A 19,201-nucleotide genomic window follows, 5' to 3' on the forward strand; every position below is an offset into this window, starting at 1 on the left:
CTCTCTCTCTCTCTCTCTCTCTCTGCTAATGGGCCAGACAGATTGATTGTGGGTAAAGTACCGTTCCAACTTTTTACTGAGCGGGATAAAGTACAGGTATATATCTTAAGATCAGCAGTGTAGTAGTCCTACAGTAGACCGCACTCGTTTCATGGTATGCGTTCTGCTGTTCAGAATAAGGATACAGTTCAATGGTCCTTCTGGATCTACAGTAGATAAAATGTCAAGTCGTTTAAATCCAGTATAATTGTAAATTATTACAGCCATCGGCATGGTTTGACTAACGTCTCAGAACAGGTCCAGATTAGAAGAGCCACAGGGACATCCAGTGGTGAATTCAATGCAGTACATGTCTTGTAATCCTGAGCAGTCTGAATAGCACAGCAGAAGGGAAGGGATCTTTAGTCATTAGTTATTACACCATTATACTTATTTTCGCTTCTTTATACTGTATTACAGACTGTATACACCGCCATCATCCAGTCCATCCTCACCTCCACCACCATCTGGTACGCTGCTACCACAGAGGAAGAGTCCAGACTGCAGCCTGTCATCCACTCTGCTGAGAGAGGGATTGGCTGCATCTTGCCATCCAACCCTCCCAGAACGGTTGAGTCGAACACAGGTCAACCACCATGACCAGCCCCTGGATGTTATGAGTTAGCGTTGGGGTTAAGTGCCTTGCTCAAGGGAACAAGGCACTGACCGATAGGAACTCAGCCAGCCGCCCTCCAACCAGCTTTCAGTCACTGGTCTGATGGTGTCTAACCACTGGTCTAACCATGTACCTACCTGACCATATACACACCTACTGCCCTAACCATGTACCTACCTGACCATATACACCCCTACTGCCCTAACCATGTACCTACCTGACCATATACACACCTACTGCCCTAACCATGTACCTACCTGACCATATACACACCTACTGCCCTAACCATGTACCTACCTGACCATATACACCCCTACTGCCCTAACCATGTACCTACCTGACCATATACACCCCTACTGCCCTAACCATGTACCTACCTGACCATATACACACCTACTGCCCTAACCATGTACCTACCTGACCATATACACACCTACTGCCCTAACCATGTACCTACCTGACCATATACACACCTACTGCCCTAACCATGTACCTACCTGACCATATACACACCTACTGCCCTAACCATGTACCTACCTGACCATATACACACCTACTGCCCTAACCATGTACCTACCTGACCATATACACACCTACTGCCCTAACCATGTACCTACCTGACCATATACACCCCTACTGCCCTAACCATGTACCTACCTGACCATATACACACCTACTGCCCTAACCATGTTCAGTTTGCTGGACACAGATTGAGCTTGGATGTCTTTCTGTTAAACTTTATTAGGATAGAGCTTGTTCTCTGTATCCTGGAAAACAGCCCTAATTGTAGAACTTGAATCTTGTCGCCCTACTGAGTTAGAATAAGATTAAGAGTTAATGTAGCTTTATGTTTCACTTCCTTCCTTCCTTCCTTCCTTCCTTCCTTCCTTCCTTCCTTCCTTCCTTCCTTCCTTCCTTCCTTCCTTCCTTCCGTCTGCAGCGTTGGTTAGATTGCGATTGGTCATTTCTGGAACGATCACTTGCAGTAGGATTATGAAGTTGTGGATTATGAACTAGCAAGCCAGAAGGGGGCAGTAGACACAGACCAGCTGCCCTCATTCCCTGGTCTACACGGCTGCTTCATACGTGTACCATCTGGTGTGATACTCATCTACCACCACTAGAGGGCATAGTTAGTCAAGAGTCCTGACTAAACCTGAAAACTGAACCATTATGACCCAGACAGATGGCGCAATTGTCAAAAGATGCTGCTTTACATAGTTTGGAAATACAGTCATTCCTAAAAAAAAAAAAAAAAAAAAAAAATATTTTTGTCAACGATCTTTGAAAAAACGTTATATTCCAATATCTTCCACATATCTCTACATAATTTTAGAGATCAAATAGTATGCTTTGATCGGTTAGTTGTTTGGAAATATTTTGTAGATTTTTTATACATTTATTTATTTACTTATTTAGAAAAGGACAAACATCTTCCCACAAGGTACAGTATCTGGTCCTCCCATTATGCATCATTAACCGAAACAGATTGCTGTTCCTCCAATTCGGGATTAGAAAATGTGCACGCTTGAGTGATAGCCTAAATGTGATTGACTGAGGACTTGTAGGATCAGTGGGGTACATTTTTATGTAATTTCTGGCATGCCCTGTCCAAAAGATGGAAGGGGGAGGCACAGACAGGGAGGAGGGAAAAACACTCTTTCACATTTATTCCTGCAAGCCTATTGGTCCGATTTTTTTTCCTGGTGCTGCCACAATACTGCACACACGTGACCTCCCTGTTTTTAGCCAGTTTAACGCATGCACTTAAAAGACAAGCCTTTGACATTTGCTACCCATACAAGCATGCTTTTCACATTTTAAGGTATTTTCGCTAAAACCACCACTCGCGGATTCTAAACCTTGAAGTGGACCATGGCGGCTGCCACGAGCAGCAATACATCCACAGCCACGCTACAGATGAAGCATTCCAGCATCGAGCATACGCGGAAACGCATAGACCCTCGGAGGAGGCAAGCGGCGCTCTCTTTCCTAAGTAACATTTCTTTGGATGGACGCCCGGTGCAAGATGATGCCGACAATCAAAACGAAGAGGACGATTCAGTTGAGCCCAGGACTAGACAGAGCGTGGTTTCTCCAGAGCGCACCATGTACGCCGCTAGCTCTGGAGAGACGACCACGGCCGCCCAGGCTCTCGCTATTGCGAACCAGGCTCTCCTCGCGAATGCCCGTGCCAGCTTTGGGATGGGTCCGGCTGCGGCCCCCGCGGGTGCAGATGTGGAGGGCGAAGCGTTCAGCCCCTCGGTCTTCAGCCCCTCGGTCTTCAGCTCGCCCTTCTCCGCGGTACCAGTGGCGACTAGAGGGAGGTTGCAGACTTACACTCAGGGAATACTACCTGCCGCCTACTCCAGGCAAGCCCCCCAGAATTACTCCTGCCCGGAGGGCGGACAGATAGCCAACACTGCATTAGAGTTGCAGAGGTCAAGGTAACTGTCTAACATGTCTACCATCATGTAATGTTTACATTCACGTTGTAGGAGAGTTTTGTAACAGGAGCTGTACAGTAGCCTATGTAACAGACAGTAGGCTACATTGGGGACACACTGTAGACACAGAACAACAGGCACACCCCCTAATGACAACATTGCAGTGATGCAACAATCCGATACCATTTACTGTTTAATCTGTAGCTAATTTCCTGTGTGTTTATGTAGCCCGTTGAAGGGATACACAACAACTAACTCGACCATAGTTGTATCCCTTCACAGACAACCTTGGTTCCTGAGGTCACAATTTGGAGGGTTGATCAAAAGGCATCAGCTGATCCACTAACGTGCCGATCAAAAATGCCTTTACGCCAGCTCAGTGCATCCAAACCTAGGGCCACAATTCTCCACTCATATTTATAATAGTCCCCACCAACGTAAACTAGTACACAGAGTCCTTCATATCCTCACAGTTACTAATATACTCTGGTGGGCTACATAATATGTGGTGGCTCTCTACGAATGTGCCAGGAGGATGCCAGAGTGCGCAGCGAGTAGGAATTTGGGTCAATTTGGGCTTGTTTCCCCCACGGTTTGTATGGAGAGGTAGCTGCTAGATAAGGTCATATTGAATGGGAGCACGACAGCTATGTACCTGTATGCTAGTTCCCGCTCACACAGCTGAAGACGCCCTACACGGCCCTCTATCCAAACTCTGGCGCTCTGCTGGTTATTACAGGTCCAAAAAGGTTTAATCTGGAATCAGTTATATATAACTCTGTGAGAGGTATGACTACTTTAGGCAGGACATAATGCATTTTCGCCTAATGCTCTTGGACTTGTGATATGGTTATTTTCTTCCCCGATCGCATATTTCCCAACCTACACCACCTTGCACCTGCCACTGCATAGTAGTCCATAAAGCCTATTATGAGATGATATAACCATCCTGTAAACACTATTGCGTACACTCACAGTGAGCAGGCCAGGCACACAGAGACATGTGGGTGTCCTGTTTGTTGTCGACTCTGTCCTTGTCTTTGAAGTGTATGTGGAGGGGGGGGGGCGGTCAGGGAGGTAGAGATCTGAGGCCGTCTCCTCTTCCCTGCTCTCCACGGAAGGATGGTCAACTGTCACGGACAGACGCGCCCTTGTCACGGTGTCACAACCTGCTGTCCGTCAGCTCCGCCCCTCCTGGCCAGGCCAGGGCCATCAAAGGATTTATCTCTTCACGAGATTAAAGGGGACCAAGGCGTCTGCCAAACAAAGGCTAACTTTAAGGGTCTCCGCGTGACCCACCGTGTCCCCCCGCCCGTCGCGTCCCGTCCGACCCCGCCCCTTGGCGGCGCCCCATCGCCGTCCGCCTCCTCGCGACCGTCGGACCCTGTGGCGTTTGGCGCGCTGCACGGTAGTAGGGACACGCCTCACAAAGAAAACCTCCCTCGGTGAAGGGTCTGTTTCAAGATGCGATTAAATGAATTCCCCTTGTTGCGATTGCAGTTTTGACAACGAAGTGACACTGACGATTGTCGCGGTGTGACACCGAACCGTTTAAGGAATGTCGTTAGAGGACGTCCACGCACGCTGAATTCTAAACTGTTGAGAAGTAGGGCGATCTGTTCCACGCGGTCATGTTCCACAGACACTCGGAGGCGCTTGTCTGCACAGTGCCTGGCCTGTTTTGGGAGGGCAGCTGGTAGAAGTGTGTCCAGAGGGCCCCGGCTGAGGAAGGCAGGATGCCCAGTCTCTCTGAGCGGCCGCCCAGTCCTCCGCTCGGCATTCAGTGCTCTTCCGCCTCCCCCAGGGGCTCCAGACACACACACACACTCTCACTTTCTCTCTCGCTCTCTGTCTCTGTCTTTTTCTCTCTCTCTGTCTCTCTCTCTGTCTCTTTTTCTCTGTCTCTCTCTTTCTCTGTCACTTTCTCTGTCTCTCTCTCTCTCTCTCTCTCTCTGTCTCTGTCTTTTTCTCTGTCTCTCTCTTTCTCTGTCTCTCTGTCTCTTTTTCTGTCTGTCTCTCTCTGTATATCTCTCTCTCTCTCTCTCTCTGTCTCTCTCTTTTCCTGTCTCTCTCTCTTGGCGTACTGTGTTGCCTCTAGTCAGGAAGCTGCATCCCTCAGTTGAGCAGCCAACAGAGACCGAGGCCAGCGCGGCTTAAAACCGGCCTCCTCCTCCTCATCTGATACTGATGCATGCAAGATGAGGGCTTTATGGGTATTCTCTACACTCCCAGTATGCATTCATGGACCATAACATCCACAACCAACCGTTTCAGCTGTTTTAAATGTCTTTATTATGATCCAGAAAAATGCTTGTAAACATATATATTAGTGTCATGAAACCTAAATTCACTATAGAGTTATAAAGATTCCAGACGTGTTGGAAAACCGGGCGCCATGTACAGTATTTGCTACAATACATTTCCCTGGTCATTTGCAGTTTTGTGCGATTAGGTCATATCCTTCTGGTTATGAGTGAATTATTGTTCACTGACGTCTTGGCACAATCACAGGATTATGTAAGAATGCTTGGCTTTCCTTCACTCTAACCAGCGACACTCAGGGTGAACTGGCAGTAAATAGCTATACGGCAGCTTAACTTCCAGGATATGATGAAAACGTCTGAATAGCCAGATCCAGATGGAGAGAAGACGGATAGTATGAGCATGTGTCACTCCTCGGTTCCAAAATAGAACACAAGAGTACAAGTTCATGTTCCACAATTCAGCTTGCACTGTGGCTAACCCTAAACTGCTTTGCAGAAGTTATTTTAAGGGGTCGACAATAGATTGACAGCAGCGCGTTTGTCTTCTTCCACATTTCTGTCGCGTAATCTCGTCCATGTCTACAAGGAAGGGATTCACCATTGTTGTACCAGTGTCATAAATATCCTATGAACAGAGAGAATTGGCGCCTAGGTTATGTTGATTGGATTTTTCACAAAATAATGACGTTTTCCTTGGCGAGGTCTGGACTGTGATTGTAAAGACAACATAAACATTAGATTCATTTCCACTCACTCAGTCACTCCTTACCAGTGGAAAGGAAGACAATGTCCATGGCCGTCTGCCAGTGGGTGTGCGTGTGAAACGGTTTAATCACCAGTTCAACGTAGCACACTTAACTCCTCAGCCTGACTTCACATGCCCTCTCGGCTGGTTGCATATCAATTGCTTTTGAATCTCAGTGGACGCCCACTTTGTTCTCAATGGAGGATTCTAGGAATACTGCACTAGCTATAGTTTGATAATGTACTATTTTTAGTGTCTGTGTTCTTCAAGTCAGAATCACTTGAGGAAACGGACAGGAACACAGACATGATGCGTGTGATAAGCAGAGGTGTTTCGGGGGGTCAGAGGTGTTTTGAGGGGTCTGTTTGAAGCTGGTGTCTCACAGGTCCTTGTTCATTCCAGACCACGAACGGTTGGACAGGAGCTGATTGATCCGACCACAGTTAAACATCAATAGCTGGCTGCGTCAGAGTGGTCTCTGAGGTGAATGAGTGGTCTGGACAGTGTTATTGTTTCCAGAGTTTACCCTGGCGGGGAAAACACCCTTCTCCCCAAACCCACGTCCTGTCGCCATTCATCGACAGTGGCTGGATCAAAGTCCGTCCGGCGTCCTGTCGGACTGGAAAACTGGATCTTTGAGTGGCGGCCAAGCCCCTCAGCGGGTCACTGGACGTGTGCAAAATAACTCCCGTTTCCAGCGAAGGGATTTGATGAAAACACAACTTCCAACCCCTTCCCAGACAGAGCGCACAGTGGTCCATCTGTGTCTAGTCGAGCAGCCTTCATCATTTGTCGTGCCAGCTGCACCTGAGAATGAGCTCATGGGCCCTGCAAGCCCATGTGGGTTTTGCTTGAATAACATTTACCTCATATTCAGTTGATCGGTTGACTGGATTTGATTTGACACTGAGTAACCTAGAGTACTAGGTAACCTGAGTAACCTAGAGTTATTTTATTGTGGTTTCTCAAGATTTCAAGATTCACAGTCACAGTGAATTGTTGCTGCCAGCTCCAGGATTATGCTACAGATAAACTCTTAATACTCAATTCCAAGTGACAAATTTACAAGTTATAATTTTACAAAATTACAATTTTACAGAATTACAATTTTACAAAATTGCAAATTTACAAATTAACACAAAATACACAGTAGATACCCTTTCTATAAGTATAAAATTACCTGGGATGGGATAGATAAGGGATTATATATGGATTAGAATAAATAAATAACTGCTATATCATGCTATAGCTATAATGGCTAGCCTGGTACGACCGCCCGGTTCTCGCGAGCTCACATTCTGTTTCACTAAAGCAGAACGGTCTGGCCTTCGCCTCCTCCAGAGCTGAGTTTCTAGGTGGAAAAGACGTTTTTGCCGTTCTTCCGATTGGAGTCTTCCGAAGTGTCTTTCAAGGCAAGTACCCCCGCCCACGAAATCGCTCTCTATGGGGCCATAGGAAGGGAGAGATCTGAGGCCGTCTCCTCTTCCCTGCTCTCCACAGCGGGACGGGCAACTGTCACGGACAGACGCGCCCTTGTCACAGTGTCACAACCTGCTGTCCCTCAGCTCCGCCCCTCCTGGCCAGGCCAGGGCCATCAAAGGATGTATCTCTTTACGAGATTAAAGGGGACCAAGGCGTCTGCCAAACAAAGGCTAACTTTGAGGGTCAGGCCAGGCCTGTCTCTGCGTGACCCACCGTGCCCCCCCCCCCCCCCCCCCCCCCGCGCCCGTCGCGTCCTCTCCGGCCCCACCCCTTGGAGAGGCCAGACCGATATTGCGGAGCGAAGCAGTGAGCTCGCGAGATTGGGATGGTCATACCAGGCTAATAATGGGGGAGTCATTCAGGAGCCGGGTGGCTTGCGGGAAGAAGCTCTCCTTGCTCGCCATGTGAGTGCGGTATCTCCTCCCTGACCCTAGCAGCGAGAACAGTCCATGTCCTGGGTGGCTGGGGTTTCTTACAACACCGCCCATCCTCCAGTCTAGCCTGCCATCCAGATTCCTGCGTTGCCTACAGCGTGTCTAGCCCTCTCTCAGGACTAGGGCTGGGTATCGATTAGAATTTCAAGAATCGATTAGATTCCGATTCACAAGGTTCAGAATCGATTATCACGATTCAATATCGATTCGGTTAGTGTTACTAAAACTACGATTTTTTTTTTTTGCTGTAACCTTAATTACATGACTGCCAAGTTATGCAACACATCAATACTAGGGCTGGGTATCGATACTGATTTCAAAAAATGAATGAATCATTGAATGAATTAATGAACTATTCATTCCTTCATTTATTCATTCATTCATTAAATAAAAGATTGATTTTGGGATTCATGAATCGATTCTGAATCATTTGATTCAGAATCGATGAATCGATTTTTTAAACCCGGCTCTACTCAGGACTCTCTCCGCCGGACGTCGTTGGACTGGACATCGGCCGCGTCATGACCTCCAGCCAGCGCTGAACGAGACCGCTTCATGATTATTCAACCACTTAAGCGAGATGTTGCCTCACAGCAGCAGCTCCTGTTTATATCATCCTTTTATTTATTTGGACCTTATCTAAATACATTTCCTCTCGTCCCTGTTGCATCTCGGACCGCGACGTTCCGTCATCACAGCGCAGTCTTTCGGCTCTGCCAACCAGACTCCTTTATAAACATGATCTCGTCTGACCTCCTCTGGCGTCCACTGTTCTGTCTGCCTCATTCACTCCTAGGAGTCCCTCAAGGGCAGTCATCTTTTAATCTGCTCTGCTGCTGCTCTGTTATTGATTAACCAGCCTCAATCCACAGTCATCTCTCGCTGGATTGGTCGCTGAAGAGGGGGATGCGTCAAGTCACCTGTGATAGAGTTCAACATTCACACACTGCACACTTGGTGAGGCCAGAGTGACTGGTTGTTACTGGGAGTTTGTGCAAAAGTGATGCAGGCATTTTTCCACATTCTTCTCTTTACGACCTCGCTTGGTCTTGACTAACTATAGCCAGACCAGCATGTGTGTGCCCTTTAAGGTCGAGAGGTTGATACCCGTTGGCATGGAGTTTCATGTCTAACAAAGGCCTTTGTTTGGCCTACTCGAGTTTTCTTGTTTGGCCTACTCCAGTTTTCTTGTTTGGCCTACTCCAGTTTTCCTCAATGGCACATGTACTAAAGATTGTGTTGTTGTAATGGACCCAAAGCGAGATTAGCTTACAACTAATTTTCAAACAGCTCGATCACACTGAACAACCATGCTTTTGAAAGTAGCAGCCGACGATAGCAGCAGGCTAATAGAATCTGCCTGGTTAGTCATGCAACACAAGTGTGAAAGAAAGGGAAGTGTGTGATGAAACGGTGTTACATGAGGTGTTGTCAGAGCCGGCGCCTTATCCTCTTACCAACCAACTACCAGCGCCTGATTCTGGAACATTCTCCTTGGTCCTGCGTGAAGGCTGGTCAGTACACAGTTATCACTGACCACAGTAACCACAGTGGTGGTGGCAGATTACTAGTCCGTGTACTTACAGCACAGTTTAGTAAATAAACCGTTGACTCTGAGGAGACAGACAGCCAGAGAGCACACGGACAGAACAACTGGAAACGCAGGCCTGTTCTCACAAGCCCACCGGGAACGGTGTTCGCTGAGGGTTAGATTGCTCACCCCCAAGACGGTTAGAGAGAGACATGCCAGGATAAACGTCAAAGAGGATCTTCTTGGCGGAATGAAACACTCAATGATTTACAAGCAGGCTACAGATGTATTGCACCAGCGACTGCCATCCAAAAGTACAAAGTCGATGACTTCAGGGCTGCCGTTATGAGCAAGGTTGGTTTGGGAGGTTGTCCAAAATGTTACCTACTAAGAAGGTAACGGGATTTTGGGCAAAGTCCCAGTGACAGCAATTAATATCTTGAATTATTTCTTAGCCACTATGATTACAGATCGGAGAAAGGAATGCATTTGGGATTTACTGCGAATAGAAAATTATATACTGTAGTGACATTCTAAGCCTCTCTGTGAAAGCCCCAAGACTGCTGTACATTTTTTCTAGTTTAATCGCATCACATCTTAATATTTTTCTGTTATGTTAATAAGCATGATTAATCATTACCAAGTGCACTGGTAATGATCAAATTCGGCAATCCCATTTTGACATTCTGTAATACCACTCGGGGTCCAGGTTCATATTAACAAGCCGCTCTGTAACAGTTGTCATTTGCAGAGATTTTCTTGTGAGCGTTTTATATTCTGAGGCCTTGGTTCCTGACCAGTGTCCCTCTGTCCCTATGTCCCCCAGACGCCGGCTCATCTCCCAGCGCTCCTCTCTGGAGACCCTGGAGGACATCGAGGAGAACGCTCCTCTACGCAGGTAGGGAGCGACCAGAACAACCCTCGCCCCTCCGCTCAGCACACGGGCGCTCGACACCCCTTTTGTCTTCCAGGGAGAGGGGAGCGGTATTCACACGCCTGTCATGTGATCTGCCTGACACAGTTTCCCTGTTTAGAGTCGCCAGTCATATTTCAGTTTGATCTGTTTTGAACGTGTCTCCCCCTAGATGCCGAACCCTATCCGGCTCTCCCCGACCAAAGAGCTTCAAGAAGGTCCACTTCATTAAGAACATGAGGCAACATGATATGCGCAGTGGAAGGTATGAGGGAGACAACCCCATCCCTAACTCAATACAAGCCTTCAGTTCATAATGGCAGGAGGCCCCCAACGAACAAACACTTTCTCTCAGATTACAATCCAGTAACCATGTAGGCCTCGGCTACTCATCGTTTCCTGTGTGATTTACAACTATTGTGATTGACTATAAACGAAGAGAGACTGCTTGTTCAATAGGGCCCCTGTTCATCTCCGTAGAAAAGATCTCAAATGGATTACAGATGAATGATTTTGAGTGCCTCACCATGTATGTATGCATATATACACATATTATCTAGGACCACACTTAATCACGGGATAAGCACACAACACACTTTCTCACTTTATGCATGAATGATTCACTCAGAAATCCCTCAACACTGGGGGGGGAAATGTGGGCCCACTGAGGTTGAGATGATTGATTTAATGTGTAGGTCTGGTGAAACGCTGGATATCTGTGGAGACCTTTATGAGCTTCTCAAGACAGTCCCGTGTACTGATGTCTTCCAACGTTAGAACGGATTCTCGGGATCTGAAAGACGATTCAGTTGCCAGTTATTTGTTACCCTTTGGTTTACAGGAAGGAGGTTTTTTGGGGAAATATTGGTCTGGACAGCTTCGTGCGGGAGTGAGGAGCCTATTTTAGGCCTGGGGAAAGAAGAAAGGAGACTGTGGTGTTAGTTATTCTGTCCTCATCGTCATTGGTTGGGTTTTATCAGTACCATCACCATTGGATAAGTCAGTTGTCTCAAGTCATATTTTATCTGTGGCTTTGATGATGATATTAGATGTTTTGCCTCGTATTCTGTCTCATAATCCAGGTGGTAGACATTAGGTGTTTGGATTTGCCAGCACTATTTAGCAATTGCCCATAGACTTATTGCTAGAACAGTCAACCCTAAAGTTTTCTGGGACCCATATGTATCTGCTGTGCTGCTCATCGGTTTAGCCTTTTGTGATGTTTTGTGGAGTAACTGCAACCATGTTGTAAGTTATATTTCAACATTGGATTGCTTTCATTTCAGTTTGGCAGCATGCATGTCTTATCAGCTCAGTACCCACCAGAGGTCATGGCTGCTCATTCTAGAAACAAACAAAAACGCACCACATTTGCCCCAAACCACTGACTACACACACCACATCTGCTACCGTACATATTCCACATCTCATTTTGTTTTTCTCCGTCCTTAATTGTTAACTGCTCACTTTTCTCCACCTTAATCTACATCTTTTGACATAGGGTTATTAATTAGCTTATTTATGGTTTTGTTTTTTAGGATAGTGCTTATCAGTGGCAGAAGATCCCTGTATAGTGTATTTTCTGTCCTGCCCTATCGAGATTGTAGCCAAGCAGGGTATGTATTCTTAATCTCCAGCATGCCGACCTTCCCTCTCTCCACCTTTGACCCCTTGTGCCTTTCCCTGTGGTCTCTCCACCCTCTGCTTCTGTGGATGTACTCTGAATAACTGCCGATACATTGGGAGGGGCTGGTTTTGGTGGATGCATTTTTAACAAAAAACAAACAAACAGTTGGGTAGTATTTAACCAGATAGGCCCAGTTTGTCTTTGCATTTTGTCTCGTCATTAACTGTAACGCTACGCACTCTTGCCCGTTGCAACTGTCTCTTGTGGTTTATCATTTATGCGCCACCTTTCCTGCAGGTCTTGCTGCCCCCGCTAGATTCTCGAGCGCTTTCCCCTGGGCTACAGTATGCATGGGCTTCGTGCAGCCAGCATGTGGGACATAATTGATAACAAATGATAATGGCTGGGTTGTTGTAGTGTGTTTAAGGCTAACCATTTTTGTTTTGCCCTTTTCGCCAGAGGTGATAAAAGCCGGCTTCAGAAAGCACAAGTGTTGACTGGGTATTTGCTCCACTCATGCGCTAAACCAGCGGAGTCCCAGGCAGAAGTAGAATCCGCTGGTTTAGCGCATGGGTCGAGAAAATACATGGCTAGTACTATTTTTACTCCCTGAAGTCGGGTTTTAACACTTCTGCTTTCCATTGAGGTTAAAGTTTCTCTGCGCTTATCAGGCTTTGGTTTATCAGTAAAAAAAATGCTTGTTTTCTTTCTTACTGCGACACATAAAGTAGTTCCATATTCATGGGAACCTCTGGTAGCTCAGACTGGCCCGGCCCCCTGCCTGCCTTTCTGACGGGGGGAAGCTGCCGCTCTGACCTCTGACCTCTGACCTCGGTGGTGCAGCTCTCCCTCCCGCCCGCACGAGACACCCTGGTCTGGAGGACGCCAAGGAACAGAGGACTGATGATGAACAGAAGAGAGTACAGTAGAGAGACAGAGAGATAGAGAGAGAGACAGAGAGAGAGAGAGACAGAGAGAGAGAGAGCACCAAACTGGGGCATACCAGGGAGCATACCAGGCTCATTCCATCGTCAGAATCTCCTAAAGCCTGCTTTCACGATGAGGGTTTGTGGGTTAATGAACCGCCAGCAATATCCAAAAGCCATATCCTACTTGCTGCTAATTGACAGTGAACACTGACAAGCATGTGGCCGGACGAAGTGCTATTGCTGCGAAATGGCCCTTTATTTACAGCGTGTAGAGAATTTAATTTTGACTCCCAGTGCCAGTGCATCACCGTAAAACAAAAAAACAGCTCTGAAATCCTGCGGACTGAATGGCTCGTCTTATCTTATAATTATTTAAATACAGGGGTCAGAAAAAGCTGTGGAATTCCAGTAGCTTGTTAATTAGCTTGGCTCTCTGCGGCCTTGGTGTGTTGAATTAGAGGAATCCTAATTGCTGCTGGTCCGTGGCCAAAGCGCATTGTTTCATCACCCAACGCCGTCGAAACCTCCCACGGTAGTAGTCTGACATGCCGAGCGTCGGTGACGCGACGTCGGCGACGCGACGTTCCCTGGGTCCGCCCAAGGGCGCACTTGACCTTTCAAACAGAGGCCCGGCGGCCGCCCAAACAGACGAGGGGAGTCCGGAGCAGCTTCTCGCCCATCAATACCGGGTCGATGCCCACAGGCCCGCCGAGCGGATGACGAGACACCCGGAGGCGGGGCTGTAGGCAGCAGAGTTGGCCGGGGGGGGCGGGGCCGCAGTGCGTCTCGCCAGTCACCGGGGTAACCACAGGTCTCGTGCCCCCACCCCCTCCCCCCCCTCCCTCCACAGGGACGTGAAACCGGAAAGCGGGCGCCAGCGCCACCCCTCGGGGGCCAAGGAGATGGTGGTCGGACTGGAGGGCGTGGAACTAGGAGCGGACGGGAAGGTGAGAGGTTAAACTGTTTTTTGTTTTTTTTAGCGTGGGCGTGTTTACATCACGGCAGCGTCGCTCACGGCTTCACACGCCCTAGATACCAATTTGGGAGCTGCTAATGTGTGCGTGCGTGTGTGTGTATTTGTGTGTGTGTGTGTGTATTTGTGGTGTGCCCGTGTGTGTGTTTGCATGTGTTTGCATGTGTATGTGTGTGTGTATTTGTGCCTGCGTGCGTGCGTGTATTTGTGCCTGCGTGCGCATGTGTGTGTGTGTGCGTGTGTATTTGTGCGTGCGTGTGTGTGTGCACGTGTGTATTTGTGCCTGCGTGCGTGCGTGTGTGTATTTGTGCCTGCGTGCGTGCCTGCGTGTGTGTGTGTGTGTGTGCGCGTGTCCACAGACCGTGTCCTATACTCAGTTCCTGTACCCCACCAACGCCCTGGGCGGCCGCCGCAACACCATCGACTCCTCGTCCTCCTTCTCCCAGTCGCGCAACGCCAGCCACCGCAGCCTGAGTCTGGGCCGGGCCAACAGCAACCAGAGCAGCATCGACACAGGTCAGGGGGCGGAGGTGTCCGCTCGCGGGGGGGGGGGGGGGGTGGTGTCTGTCCGATCCGACCGAGGGGTCCGCTCGATTCATTCCCCCGGGCTCCAAATCTGTGGTCGCTGTGGTTTTGTCCCCGTGCAGGGAACGATCTGGGAGACTTCAGGGAGTACGACCCTAATCTGCTGGACGACCCCCAGTGGCCGTGCGGGAAACACAAGAGAGTACTCATCTTCCCCTCCTACATGGTGAGGAAGCACACAAGCCACGCACACACACACACGCACACACGCACGCCTGTCCAAGATGTTCTGTCCTCCTTGATTACAGCACTGTCCCTTCCTGAGAACACGCCGAGAAGGAATCATCTTCCGATCGAGGAAACCCTTCGTTGAACACTGTACTGTAGATCCAATTGTTGTGTTTCCTCTCCATGTCTATCAAGTCATGGGATCCTTATTATTGCATTTCTCCTGATTGTGCAGCAACAGCGCTTCCTCCAAGCTATGTTGTTTATGACACAGAGATAGGGCCGCTTCCTATTCTTGGACCGTATTAACTGCATTGGATGCGGTCCAGGGAGATTCGTCAGGCCATAGTAATCAGCAAGGTCAGTGTCCCGACCCCAGCTGCGCTCGCACTCCCCGCTGGAGTCTGTGAATGCAGTCTCTCGTCTCACCGCGGTTACACCACAGTGCTAATCGCTCCCACGTCCAGGAAACCAGCGCTCGTTTTTATTGTGTTTCAACAAAAAACAAACAACCGGCTCCAACACTATTCTTCCTCTGGCTGTGTTTTTATTATGTGGGACTAGCAGAATATCCAGCCTTGAAACCGCTCAGATATTCAGCCAGCGCCAGACGATGCCGCCCCCGCGCGCCTTCAACCGGTTATGAAACAGTCTGCCATAACAATAGCTATTGTGTTGACCTCGAGGAATGTCAAACAGTCAATCGTGAAGAATTCACTCCATGACCGGGGCAGCAAGCAGGCATAGTTTCCTCGACTTTTAAAGCAGCACAGGGTACTTAAATAATCTGGTAGGTTCAGTACCTGGAAATCAAAGGGAATATCTAGGAATGACGTTCTGTTGGGTCAGAAAGGTTCCGTCTGTGTCTTCGCAGAGTTCACAGTAGTGACAGATTTGCTACTCTTGCACTGAAGAGCTTTTGGTGTATTTTTGAATCGGTAACGATGGGTGCAAGCTATCTTCAGGGGTAAAAGATACCATTTACAGTACAATGATCAGCTTTGTTAATGATTTGTTATGTTTGTGAATGTACACAAGCCGAGCAAATGTTTGAAAATTCATGGCTGTTGTGTTTTCTACTGGTGACGGAGACTTGTAAATTAGTAAATGTTCCAGTAGATTTAGTGTCCTTGTGGCATGTGCCCTCTTCGTGGCCTGACACCCTATCACCCCCCCAAGTGACACAATGGAACACAACACGAGCAGAAGATCTGGTCGCCTTTCTCCCCAAGACAGATCTCTCTCTCTCCCTCTCTCTCTCTCACTCCCTCTCTTTCTCCTTCTCTCTCCCTCTCTCTGTCTCTCTCTCCCTCTCTCTCTCCCTCTCCCCCTCTGACACCAGCACTGTTGTCTCTCTTTCAGACCACCGTCATTGAGTATGTGAAACCCTCTGACCTCAAGAAGGACATGAACGAGACCTTCAAAGAGAAGTTCCCCCACGTACGCCTGACGCTCAGCAAAATCAGGAGGTACAGCTGTCGCTGTTCGCCGGCACATTATAACATAAGGCTCAGTGCGCTATGAAAATGTTTTGTGGGGTTTATAGCGACTTGTCACACTGAGCTTCTGTAGCCCTCGAGCATTGTTTAACCCTCATCCTACCAACATACTTAACACACATGGACTTACAGGACATTCATGGACTACTGACTGGGGTCCCTGGGTACCCCAAGAATAAACTACTGGAAGTAACGCAACATCATAGCAAAATTTTAACTTATTTCTTCTCAATACATACACTTTTCTTTAAATCTATAGCAACTACACTGGCCTCTGAAACCATCGGTCGTCTCATTCCACACATTTCTGTACCCCTACCTGCTGATGGTGTCTGATACTATTAGGACCCATGTCAAACATGAATGAATCATGAAATATGAATATATCAATAAATATTTCCATCTGTTAAAACTGCATAGCAATTGGGTGCTTTGGCCTGTGGTCCCCAACGGCCGCGATACATTTTTAAAAAGGACTAATTGAAACAGAAACAGAAAACTATAATACAACAATGAACAAATTGATTGACAAAGTCCTGAAAAATTGGAACGACAGAATAAAGCGCCTGTGCGATATGACAACTATACCTCTGGGGTCGCCGAGGTCTCCAGTCGGTAGGACAAGGGTTAAGCGTCACCTTCCGCCCCCCCCCTTTCCTCCTCCTCCTCCTCCTCTCCCCCCCCCCCCCCCCGCAGTCTGAAAAGGGAGATCAAGAAGCTGGCGCAGGAGGTGGGCTACGAGGAGCCCACCGTGGCTTCGGCCTTCGTCTACTTCGAGAAGCTGGTGCTCCACGGCAAGCTGAACAAGCAGAACCGCAAGCTCTGCGCCGGCGCCTGCGTCCTGCTGGCCGCCAAGATCGGCGGAGACCTCAAGAAGCTCGAGGTCAAGCTGCTCATAGACGTGAGTGTCCCGAGCGTCCCCGGCTCCTCCCGTCAAACGTGTCCGAGTGTCCTCGGGCGAGACACCGAACCCCCGAATCGCTCCCAACGAGCAGGCTAGCACCTTGCATGCCGCCATTGGTGTGTGAATGAGAGGCCATTGTAAAGCGCTTTGGATAAAAAGCGCTGTATAAGTGCAGTCCGTTTACCATTTACCAATTATCCAATTTCTTCACGTAGCCAGACAGCTGTGAAACTATTAAACGCAGCAGTTTTTTTATTCACTTACTCGTCGGCTCACCGACACGCGGTTCAAACGTGTTCAAACTGCTGTCTTTCAGAAACTGGAGGAGAGGTTCCGCGTGAACCGCCGAGAGCTGATCGCCTTCGAGTTCCCCGTGCTGGTGGCGCTGGAGTTCAACCTGCACCTGCCGGAGCACGAGGTCATGCCCCACTACAGACGGCTGCTGCAGACCTCCTAGCACCGGTGACCCGTCAGGAGGACCAGCCCGCCAGGCTCTCCTCCTGATCCACCCCCCCCCCCACCTCCACCTCCACCACCCCCCCGCAACCTGACCGCTCCACGGTCCATCGGTCACGGAGCCGCATCCCCTCACACCAGGCAACGGCTCGCCCGACTCTTGAGACTTGAAATCAGCCAAAGTGACTCGTTCTTGTATTTCCACACTCGTGTTGTTTGATATTCACCTCCATGTTCTGGATCACTACATCTCATGACGGACTTACGAAAGGGTGCATCTTACCTTCCTTGAATTTTTTCGATTATTTTGTATGTTTCCCAGCCTCTTCTCTTCCTCACTGAGGTTTTATGTCATGTTTCTAACGAGAGAGCTGCAAACGACGACCCCAGAGTTTAGGTATCTTATCCATCGAGTCTGGGGAATGAACAGTTTTCTAGTCAAAGCAAGGGACTGCTTTGTGATTGTACCATCTTTTTCACCATCTTTTTCATAACCATCTTTCTTTTTGTTTTGTAAACTTTGGTATGATTGGTTGCCTTCTGATCTTCTGAAGAACGGAACTGGCCCGTTGGCGCGGCCGATTCTTTGACTATTATCTCTCACAGCGACCTGCTTCTGCCCTCTCCTAACTAGAAGTGCACTTTTGGAATATTGCTGGACATGGAGGCCCCCCCGGGAGGGGGGGGGCATGGGTGGAGCTGTGGAGCCGATTCTAAATTAAGTTGACTTGGAAAAAAAAAAAAAAAAGACAAGTCGATTTAAACAGACTTCCGTTTTTGATTTTTGCTAATCCATCGCTTTCATGCCACCAATCTGCTTCAGTATCAGCATGACTATTATTAATAGACAAAGTATTTCGATGGCATATGCTCAGTTACAGATTTGATGGGATTTTGTATTCTCAAGTACTCTACTTCTTTCCTACCTGTCGAGTGCTGGCTTTGGATCTATGGTGAGCGGACCTGCCCTCATCAGCGCGGCGTCTCTCTTGCTGCTCTACGTTAGAGTGAATTATCAGCACGTTTCTAGTGCTTCACTGGAGGGGTGTAAAGAGCATGATGCCATCGATCAACGATTAAGATTTGATGTTAGTGCTGGACTTGAATTAGGGCTGCGAACCCATCACAGCTTGTCAAAATGACTTTGTTGCGGGGAAGCGTTTCACTATGAATGACCAATGGAGAACAAAATAAATCTGTGATGTCATTTTGCTGATGGGCAAATACCACATCGCAACCTTTAAAATCCACTTTGAGGTTGAATCTCAGTGTATCAGTATAGAGATATGGAGGTGTATTCAAGCTAGAGTAGACGCAGTGTTCACATCACCATAGAGTATTTTGAATTCTGAGAATCAGGAAACTGCCTGCTCTGTTCACATACAGCGCATATGTGTATTGAATGGTGCTCTTGAAGATTGATTATTATCTCACTTAAAGCTGATCAATAAAGATTTAATAATCAAAGTAATCCGAGGAGATGGATGGTGATGAATAGGGGTGAAATATTGTCAGGAGACAGTGTGTTCCCTGTCTGTCAGCCCAAAGATGTTGCTCTACTATGACACACACTTGGGGCTGTGGGGAAG

General features: G+C 48.1%; 1 protein-coding gene across 2 annotated transcripts; it reads left to right on the forward strand.

Moving 5' to 3' along the window:
- Positions 1 to 2,437: 2,437 nt before the first annotated feature.
- Positions 2,438 to 18,390, forward strand: cables1 (Cdk5 and Abl enzyme substrate 1). Of its 2 annotated transcripts, XM_084458400.1 has the most exons (10): positions 2,438 to 3,102; positions 10,385 to 10,456; positions 10,644 to 10,736; positions 12,010 to 12,087; positions 13,878 to 13,974; positions 14,360 to 14,516; positions 14,648 to 14,751; positions 16,116 to 16,222; positions 16,949 to 17,153; positions 17,473 to 18,390. In XM_084458400.1, exons 1-10 carry the CDS (start codon positions 2,531 to 2,533, stop codon positions 17,611 to 17,613), a joined length of 1,626 nt encoding a protein of 541 aa, XP_084314526.1. In that variant the 5' UTR covers positions 2,438 to 2,530; the 3' UTR covers positions 17,614 to 18,390. The 2 variants fall into 2 exon arrangements, with proteins under 2 accessions (XP_084314526.1, XP_084314527.1); XM_084458401.1 differs by lacking the exon at positions 12,010 to 12,087.
- Positions 18,391 to 19,201: the final 811 nt, after the last annotated feature.

The sequence above is a fragment of the Borostomias antarcticus genome (assembly GCF_949987555.1).
Source record: "Borostomias antarcticus genome assembly, chromosome: 24".
NCBI lineage: Eukaryota > Metazoa > Chordata > Actinopteri > Stomiiformes > Stomiidae > Borostomias > Borostomias antarcticus.